This window comes from Spinacia oleracea, chromosome 1, assembly GCF_020520425.1.
Source record: "Spinacia oleracea cultivar Varoflay chromosome 1, BTI_SOV_V1, whole genome shotgun sequence".
Classification (NCBI taxonomy): Eukaryota; Viridiplantae; Streptophyta; class Magnoliopsida; order Caryophyllales; family Amaranthaceae; genus Spinacia; species Spinacia oleracea.
In genome coordinates, this window is record NC_079487.1 from 119,488,361 (window position 1) to 119,498,468 (window position 10,108).

General features: G+C 35.8%; 1 protein-coding gene across 2 annotated transcripts; it reads right to left on the reverse strand.

The window, feature by feature from the left end:
• Nucleotides 1–1,080: 1,080 nt before the first annotated feature.
• LOC110795094 (LRR receptor-like serine/threonine-protein kinase ERECTA) lies at nt 1,081–10,108 on the reverse strand. 2 transcript variants are annotated; one of them, XM_022000069.2, is made up of 27 exons: nt 9,083–10,108; nt 8,410–8,548; nt 8,060–8,131; nt 7,888–7,959; nt 7,722–7,793; nt 7,564–7,635; nt 7,381–7,452; nt 7,209–7,280; nt 7,053–7,124; nt 6,899–6,967; nt 6,737–6,808; nt 6,482–6,553; nt 6,250–6,321; nt 6,039–6,110; nt 5,886–5,957; nt 5,730–5,801; nt 5,570–5,641; nt 5,418–5,489; nt 5,254–5,325; nt 5,100–5,171; nt 4,952–5,020; nt 4,777–4,848; nt 4,556–4,629; nt 4,061–4,192; nt 3,397–3,750; nt 2,455–2,825; nt 1,081–1,753 (listed from the first exon to the last, which is right to left on the reverse strand). In XM_022000069.2, the coding sequence occupies exons 1-27, from the start codon at nt 9,192–9,194 to the stop codon at nt 1,385–1,387; spliced, it is 2,985 nt and encodes a 994-aa protein (XP_021855761.1). In that variant the 5' UTR covers nt 9,195–10,108; the 3' UTR covers nt 1,081–1,384. The 2 variants fall into 2 exon arrangements, with proteins under 2 accessions (XP_021855761.1, XP_021855763.1); XM_022000071.2 differs by having other exon boundaries at nt 4,061–4,189; nt 9,083–9,920.

A 10,108-nucleotide genomic window follows, 5' to 3' on the forward strand; every position in this document is an offset into this window, starting at 1 on the left:
AGTTTTCATTGCAAAAAAATCATCAAATTCTGCAAATTCCACAAACATTAAGCCTAGAAATAAGAAATTTACAAAATGACATTTATGTCAATTTATTTATAATGACAATCTCAAATTTCATGCCCCGGTTGTACGGTGTACCATCTCAAAATTTCTCTTTACATGTGAGGAGAAACTGTGACAGGGACCACCAATGAGTATAAAAATACCTTGGAGACACAGTGCAACCAGAGTTTACCTAATAATTTTCAATAAAACCATACTCTAATGTAGTAAAAGAAAGTTGTGATTTTTTTTAAAAGGCAAGATGAAGTGTCATATTAGGTCATAATTCCATACGACTTAATCTGGCCCGAATAAACAGGTTATACGCTTTAAGAATGAAAAATGATAATAGGAAACCCTCTCAAAGGGCCCCTAGTGGGAAATAAACCCCCAATCTTTTGATTGGAAGGTGAAACCTTTTCCACTAGGCAGAGACATTGGTAGGTAAGAAGGTTATGATAATTGTTCTAGTATATGAAGTGACATATTGTAGACAAGAGTCTTATACAAAGTAGAAAATAAAGTAGAAAGAGTATACCCAAACACTAAACAATTTGTTCGGTACCATTGAGATCTTGACCTGGTAGAGTATGGTTCAAATGTTTGACGGTCTAGTTCAATTCGAATGCAAGACTCATAGTACCGAAAGCCCAGACCATTTCCCAAAACTTACAGCAAACCTATCCAGTCTTTTAAGTAAATATTCCATGACCAAATCTTGACAAAATACTGAAAGCATTCTAAGGTACCACAGATCATCAGTAAATATGGCACTTTCCCCCTGAAAGAACATGATTATGAACTGTTTACTGCCAGAAAACACCAGAAATCTCATGAATCATACTAAGTTGGTATTTTGGATGTTAATAAGATGGCAGTTTGCATTAGTTAATAGTAACACAGAACAAAAATTTACCAGTGTAGTACATACAGATTAGGGCTCCACTGTATTATTGCTGCACAACACAATAATATAAAGATTGCTGCAGAAATGTCAGAAAATACTTTATAAGAATCACAAGAGAAGCTTGAATGTAGCAGAATAGAAAGACCCCACATATAAATATTCATTCAATTTTCAAACAAGAGTACTACTCCACAAAAACTACCATCACTTGGTAAAATGGTATCTCTAAAACTTTTTTCCTTTTTTTACAGCCTTGAAAATTTAACATATTACTGTATCTGATATCATTTCTTCTCTTCTCTACTACAAGTACTTGGTACTATCTCCTTCTAACTTGCAATAATTGGTACCAACCATATACACATTTCATTGTTTATATAATCTACTCTTAACAACAACAATAATAATAATAATACTAACATATGATTTAATTTAATCACTGTTCTGGGATATGACTTCGCCGAACTTGAGGAAGAGCTGAGCGTCCGAGGTGCTCATTGTAGGGCAGTTGACCATGTGAGAAGCTTTGAGATTTGCATACTCGTTCATGTATAGCGGCATCTGAGATGGCGGTAGTGGTGGTAGTGGGGATAGAGCTATTTGTTTAACCGGCGATTCAGGGACAAAGCTAGTGAGCACACGGGTAACTTCATGCATCGTGGGTCGGTCACCTGGCTGCTTCTTGGTGCAGAGGAGCGCGAGTTGGAATACCTTCTTAATGACTGCTAGATCCTTGCAGGTGGCTGTGATCTCGGGATCGACTGTTTCCATGACTGCATTATTCGCCGTCTTGGATAAAATCTACACAGTTGGAGTTAAAATATTTTCAGAGGTTAGCTAGTCAATAGTGAAAGCAGGCAATATACGCGTGAGAAAATAGGGGTGTTCATCGGTCCAAACCCGGACCGGACCGAAGACGGAATTTTGATAATTCAAGACCCGGAGACCGGACCGAACCGGAAAAATCGGTCCAAAACTCGGACCGGACCAATTTGGACCGGTTGTAGATCTATTTCAATATTTTTTTTTATTTTTTCTAAATGGATAAAATATATCTTGCTTACATAATGTACCGATTTAAAAATTATGGTAAATGATAAGAGTATAAAACTAATATTGGGGCTCCAACCATCAGCTTAGAGATTAGTTTTATACTCTATCAGTAAAAAAGACAAAAAAAACCAATTGTTTAAGGCCTTTTTCTGAAAGCTAAAATAAAATATATCACAATATAATAATATTTACACCATATTAAAGGAAAAAATATCTTTTTAAATAGTTTATACTATATTTTTTTAAGGAAAAACCGGTCCGGTCCAAAACTCGTTTTTAAAGGGTTTTGAACCGGACCGGACAAAAGACCGGAAAATGATATTTCTCGACCTGGAGACCGGATCGATTGCCTCCGGTCCGGAACGGTCTAGGTCGGTCCGGACCAATTTTCGCAAACCCTATGCATGACCATGATTGAACAAAAATAAAATGTAAGATGCAAAACTGACCAGATGATGCAGATTTGATTCATTGTCAACAGCTTTTCTTCCAGTGAGCAACTCAAGCAGAACAATCCCATAGCTGTAAACATCAGACTTCTCAGTGAGGCGAGAAGTGCGAGCATACTCAGGATCAATGTAACCAATTGTGCCCATAACATAGGTTGATGTGTGTGATTTTGAGACACACACAGTCTTTGCAATACCAAAGTCGGTGAGATGTGGTTCAAAGTCCTTGTCAAGTAAGATGTTAGATGACTTCACATCCCTGTGGATTATACGAGGGCTACAATCATGGTGAAGATATGCAAGCCCCTGTGCTGCTCCTAATGCTATTCTAAGACGAGTTTCCCAGTCCATCTTTTTCTTCTTTGCATGCCCTGGTTAAAGACAGATTAAACAGAAGGCAGAAAAACTCAAGACCTGATTTAAGCAGAGTTTAGTGCAAAATGATGGAGAAAATCACTGTCAGACTAACTAGCACAAACTAGCACAGAGGAAACAAAAAGGGAGGAATCATATAGTGGGGAACACAAGTTTCTAATGGAACTCTCTACCAACTCAATAGCAACACCAAATAATAATAGACAACTAAATTAGGTCACGTGCACGCAGGGATATTATAAAATTATAATTTGACCATTTTTTTATAAAGTATTTGAGTAACAAAGAATTGTTCGAAAATAAATTAGCATGAAGTATAAAAGATTATGAATTAATAAAGTTTTTGTCAAATATACTGAATCTTCTCCACACAAAAAAAGAAAAAAAGTTTTGGCGGGAAAAAGTTTCAACAAGAAGTGACACATGTAATTCCTGGTGCCTGTTTTAATATAATGTAATGTAATAGATCACACAAAGTAGAAACTTGTCACACGGAGCTTGTTATAAAAAATGAGACGTGGCAGATATCTAGTTAAAGCTTGTCATTCAGAGAGTAAATTAAATTACCATGAAGAAGATCCCAAAGACTCCCATTATCCATGTAATCGTAGAAAAGTAGGTTCCCGGTTGGCGAAAGGGAGTAACCCTGGAGGCTAACAAGATTTCGATGCTTGATACTCCCAACTGTCTCGAGCTCTGTCTCAAATTCTTTGAGAGATTGAGGGTAGTGTGAGTAAAGCTTTTTAATAGCCACGGGTTTGCAGTTCTTCAGCACACATTTGTACACAGTACTCGAGGCTCCATAACCAATTATGTACTTCTCACTCAGATTCTCAGTCATCCTCATGATGTCATCATACACATGTAGTGCCATGTTCATATGAAGTATCACAAGCTTTGGCGAAGAGTAATTGACAACAGCTGAAAATAAGAAGTACTCACACATTAAAACAACGGATGTAGGTGATAACCGAAACATTGTAAATTACTTAATTCATAGAAAAGTTTACTCCTTTAACCCTTAGATGATGCATATAGTAAAAAAAAAGAACAAAAAGGTATGGCATCCATATTAAGAATAAGTTTGTCCATTAATAAACATGACATCATTCTGCATAAGAACTACTAGTAATCACAGAATTATCATCCTTGTATTGTTACAACATGCTACAGTAGGAAAATATAGCTACATTTAAAATATAAAAAAAAAAGAGGCAGTGGGAAATATAACCTGGTTTTTCCACAGAACCATCAAAATATGGAGCTGGCTTTTGGGGACGGCAAGCTGCAGCTAATATCATCAATAGAATCACAAGTCCACCCAAAGCAATCCCTAAAATGGCGGCCTTCGGAATAGAAACTGCTGATATACAAAAAAAATACGAGATCTTAGACCAAAAAACACAAATAAAACATCAATTTGGAGATAGAAAGCAATAGCATATGCCTTACCTTTAATCCTAATAGAACCCCGACATATTTTTCAATTTATGTAGGCGATAGGGAGAAGAAAAAGGTGCATTTTTTTTTTGGTGTAGTAGGAAAACTTGTCATATTCTAAATTGGGTAACCCCACAATGGTTTTAAAACAAAAGATTCAAGTAACAATAGGAGAGTACATACACTACATTGTGAACAGTTATTGAACCATTAAGACAATACAGATCATAAGTCACTCGCTCAAACACTAGAAACGGAATACATGACTTAAAGTCAAAACATTTACCTTTGCTTGGTGCAGGCGGATCATGACATCCTGAACCACGCCAATACCCGCATAGGTTAGGATTTCCAATGAAGCTGTGAACAGTGGGTAAAAATTATCAAATACGAACATGACAAAATCATTAAGAAGTTATTTTGTTAAAGAAAAAACAAGCACAAAAGTATTTGATGCAGTAACAGATATGAACTGTAGCACATTATCTGTTCACAACAAAAAATTACCTGTTAGGTGCGAATCTTGAAAAATTATTGCTTGTAGGTATATCACCAACCAAGTCATTGTAGGACACATTTCTGCATGAAATCAAGTAACTGAGTGATACAATAGAGAGAAGCTGGGTGGGGAGAGGGGGTAAAATATGAAGGCAAATAAATAGAATACTTCTAAATAACCTACAAAGTGGCAAGACTGAGACAATTCTTCAGTGACATCACATCTCCAGATAAATTGTTGTATTCCAAACTCCTGCCATTAATTTTTACAAAGATGTGTCAATACAAATATGAGGGAGCAAGAATTAGTAGTTATCATCTAGCAAACTTACAGAGAGAATAAATTCTGCAGTTGACCCAACTCTTGTGGGATTGTACCATCAAGCTGATTACTAGACAGATCTCTGGAGGACAAGGGAAAAAGTCAGTATGGTGAAAAATCTGTGCAGGAGAAACTACAAAATAAGAACAGTAAAAAAAACTCACATATCAACAATGCTCCTGAGATTGCCAAACTCAGCTGGTATAAGTCCATGTATATGGTTTCTGCTTAAGTTTCTACAATTGAAAGAACGGGATTAGACTATTAGCAACGTAAATGATGTTTATTATCATTTTATGGGTCAGTATCTCCAGATAGTAAAGCATACAGCTTAAGAAGATGTTCCAAGTCTCCAAGAGGTGACGGAATAGATCCACTGATTTGGTTGTCAGAAAGGTCCCTGAACAAAACAAAATTACCCGTTATCTAGCGGAAACAAGCAAGTTGTACCAATAAGAGAAAGTAGGCATAGCAACTTACAGAGTATCAAGATTTCCCATTCGAGATATCTCAAGTGGTATGGGACCTCTTAAATTGTTGGATGACAGATTTCTACAAATGAGCACCCCCGAGTTATGTTAGAAACTTATGCAATCTTGCGCTAAATTTTCGTTAGCTCAAAGAGATAAGAATAACTCACAGGTAGGTCATACTCTCCAGTCTTTGGAAGGCAGCTGGAATAGTTCCATTCAACTTGTTCCCATGCAGATTACTGTCACATAACAGAAGAAATATGTCATGATCAAATGTCCGGGACATTGAATTGTAGAGGAACAACATCAAGATTGTAACTCACAGACTATTGAGATTAGCACATGAACTAAGATTTCCAGGTATGGGCCCTTCAAGATTGTTGTTTGCGATATTCCTGATGAAATAATTTCAAATTAGAAGCTTGAAGTGATTAGAGCCATCGTTGATGAATAGAAAAAAGTGTGCAACAACTTACAGGTCAAACAAGTCTGTAAGCTTCCCTAACTCTGGTGGAATATGGCCAGTAAGATGGTTATCATTCAGTTCCCTGAGTATTTAGATGCAAGGAAGTATGATCCATCATTAGTATGCGTTAATATAGATATATCATTTCAATATAAACGTAGCAGCAATTAAGGGAATTGTGATGAAAAAATCTGGCAATTATTGAGCCCACGAATACGTACAAGTAATGAAGTTTTGTCATGTTTCCGAGCTCAGGAGGAACTGTACCAGTTAACTTGTTACCATGCAAATATCTGCAAAATACATCAAGTCAATCAACAACCCATAAAGAGTAAACATGGCACATCCTGTAGCTCTCCGAAGTAAAACAAAATAATTGTAGATAAACTGACTAAGAAGGATATAAGATAACAAGTAAAAGACACAAAACAAAAGAGTTACGCAGATACTTACAGCTTCTCAGTGTAGCTTAAATTCCCCAATATTGGAGGGATTGTCCCAGTCAACTGATTGAAGCTCAAATCTCTGAGGGGGTAAAAGAACCACAAATTAACAATGATAAAGGGGGTAAAATAAGAACCAAAATTACTCAGTGTGTAACAAAATTAACTGTTATCATGATAATGTAATAGGAATCATCAATATGACAACAAAATCCAGACATTAACTTCGAATAAGCAATATGCATGAACTTCAGAGGGTACTTACAACACTGCAAGTGCCTGCATCAAGCCAATAACAGAAGGAATCTCCCCTGAAAATTGATTTCCTTGCAATGACCTATGCAATTACAGAAAAAAATCACTTGGATAAGTACGTGTAATTAATAAGAAATGTCGATAATTAGAGGAAGCTTTTGTGTGATCATACAAGGTTGCAACTTGCAAAAAACCTATGTTGAATGGAATTTCCCCAGTAAGCTGGTTGTATGACAGGTCCCTACAAGAGAAAAGAATGAGAAAGATTCATTTGAGTTATGATGCTGCAAAATATACATGAGCAATCACGAAGATTAGTGACGTACAATACTTGGAAGGCCGTGCAATTGCCTATACTCTGGGGTATACTTCCAGTCAAACTGTTGTTTCTAACATCACTGTAACAATCAGAGGCAAAAATAATATTAAAATTCAAGTCGGTGACAAAAATATCGTAGAGTAAAAAAATACAGGTGACTTACAAGTACCACAACCCAGTTAGCTGACACATATCAGGTGAGAGTGAACCGCCCAATTTGTTGCCACGAAGCCCACTATATATCATTGAATCATGGAGCAGATTAGATATAAGCACAAGTGTGCATGAATATTGCTCCATAAAAAGATTCAGTGAAGTGCTGGTATTGAACTTACAGAAATTGCAAAACCTCATTCCAATAAATAAGCCGAGGAATTTCACCCGTCAAAGAGTTCTGGGCTAGGTCTCTGAACAAATATGAAGGTAAGATTTCTTTAGTCAAATTCTTGAACAGACAGCACACGAAAAAGTGCTACAGAGCACGGGATTGCAACTCAAAAGGAGGACAAGAATTTTACAGTATTTTCAAGTTTGGAATCTGAGAGAGGGTGGAAGGAATTGGGCCTGTCAGTTGATTATTCTTCAAAAACCTGAAAAACCGTTGACAAGGAAAAGTAGGTGAACATTGTTCTATACCCTGATAAACCTACCAATTCAACATAGTATGAATGCTTACAGATACTCCAATTGCTTCAACTTGGATATAGAAAATGGTATATCTCCATACAGCTCATTGAAAGACAAGTCCCTATTATATGTTCACCATATTAGCTATGATAAACTTTGCAAATCAAAAGTGTTCAAATCATGAACCCAAATCATAATGTCAAAATGGAACATACAAGGTTTCCAGTGTAGAGCAATCTCCGATCTCATCAGGTATTTGTCCTGAAAACCTGTTTCGACTAAGATCACTGTTCAAATATCATAACATTTATCAGCACCTCATCATCACATATAAGCAAGAAAGAGTGGAAAACTTTAGCAAAAAAAGTGAAAGGTGGTACAATGTACATTGTTTGCAAGCTTTTAAGATCTCCAATTGCTGATGAAATCTCTCCATCAAGATTTAGCCCTGAAAGATTCCTAGATTGATCCCACCATCCAAAAGGCAAACAAAATCATCATTCACTTTACATAAAGAACGAGCTCAACATGCAAAACAACCAAAATGATATGATAATGACTTAGGTTGACTAACTTGATAAGATAAGCACAACTAGCATACCTAGATTATAAGTTGTACTCATTCATCAAATTACTAATTCATATTACACTATGGATGTTACTATTACTCTGTATTTCTGAACAGAAGTAATAAAATTAAAAACTAAATGGAAAGAAGATGCAAATATAAAACTCACAAGGAGAGGATGTTGAAGGTGGTATTGTCACAGGTGACCCCTCTCCATACACAATAATCTGCTGATGGTGAATCTGACCAGTCATATAAGACATTATCCACATCCCTAATTGACTTCTTAATCTCCAACAGTGTTGCTCCTTTAATCCCAAAAGCAAAAACAAAGATTAATAAATATTAACTAAAGTTAATTAAATTCAATTGCACCACATAAGAATCAAAAGACATTTCATTTTCACCTACTCAAATAAAGAGGGAACAAATAGCAAATAGTATAACAAAAAAAAAACCTTTGACAAATCTAAAGAGTAAAAAATCATTCTCAAATGATAAGACTAAACCTAAGTACTTCTTTCTTTGCTTTAAAAATAAAAAAACGGCTCAAATTGTTGTTACCTATATCAACGACAATTATACCCACACTTATTTAATATAATGAAATATACTTCCATCGAAAGTTTTGTTTTTTTAAGTAAGAAGATAGAGCCGCAAAGGTAAGTAATATAGACGGGATTAAGTCCGAAGTCTTGAGATAAGATAATTAAGGACAAAACAGTGACATAATATATTAATCACACAGAAAGTAGGTAAATTAACAATTGTTTAGACACAGACAAAAATCAATTAAAATAATAAGAGAGAGAAAGAGAAGATTAAGTAGAAGTAGAACTTACCATCGTCAGAGTCCACAGAACCCAAGCTACAGAGAAGAAGAGAACCAAGAAAAACCCAAGTAGCAAAAAATTGTCGCCATTGTTGGAAACCAGAGAAAAAACCCACCTCCATTTTTTCAAATTTGGAGAAAACCCACCAAAAAATCCACAGAGTTCTGGGTTTTATCAAGTTCAATCAACCAGTTGTACTCCAAAATAAAAACCCACCTCCATTTTTAGAGCTCTAAAACACAGTTTTTGTCTGGGTTAAATTAAATGAAGTTCAAGCAGCGAATTCTTTTCTGGGTTCTTCTATTGAAGAGAGAGTAAAAGTGAAAACAGAGCTTAAGAAAGAGGAATCACGAAGAAGTTGCTCTCCCCATTTAATCAATCGGATTTTTTTCTCTCTCCTCAAAACACCCTTTTCAACCTTGAGAATAAAAACTCAACCCAATGTACATTGCATTTCCTCCTTCCCAATTCATTGAATTCTAGAGATAGAAAGAGAAAATGTGATAAAAGGGAGTAATAAAGGAAAGTCTTCTGCAAAACTTCTGGGTTATTATCACAAAACACCAGCTACTACTCTGCTACTGCACTCTGCTTTTCTCTCTCCTACAATTCTAGAGTACTGAAGCTAGTAAAATTAGCAATAAATTTTGAGCTTTTTTTTTCTTGGGTTTGTATTTATTTGATGGATTATCATTATTTTTGCAATAAATTTGTATTTTTTTGATGATTTTTTTTTGTAAGAGAGAGAAAGAGGGGTCGTTTTCTGGGCTCTGTAAAATTTGGCAGGAGAGAGAAAGAGATGAGGGGGAAGGCCTGAGCAGCTGCAGACGCCTCCCTTATTACTACTTTTTGGACTTGACAGCGATCCTTGCTATTTTCTCTCTCCTACTACGAGTAATTAATATTTTTTTTTAGTTAAATTTTGGCAAGTGTTGCTTCTTTTGTGTATCACTTTTTGGAGATTGGTAATTTTGAAATTATTGATTTTGCACAAGGTTTGGGTAGGAAGAAGAAGAGGGTATAGAACGACTATAG

What these genes read in the sequence shown, in the direction of transcription:
- LOC110795094 (XM_022000069.2), bottom strand. Translation starts at nt 9,194, where the DNA reads ATGGAGGTGGGTTTTTTCTCTGGTTTCCAACAATGGCGACAATTTTTT. An exon ending in CTGGAGAGTATGACCTACCT is followed by an intron (nt 5,642 to 5,729) that starts GTGAGTTATTCT and finishes GCTCATTTGTAG; the next exon opens with AAATCTGTCATCCAACAATT. An exon ending in TGTCTCAGTCTTGCCACTTT is followed by an intron (nt 4,849 to 4,951) that starts GTAGGTTATTTA and finishes GATTTCATGCAG; the next exon opens with AAATGTGTCCTACAATGACT.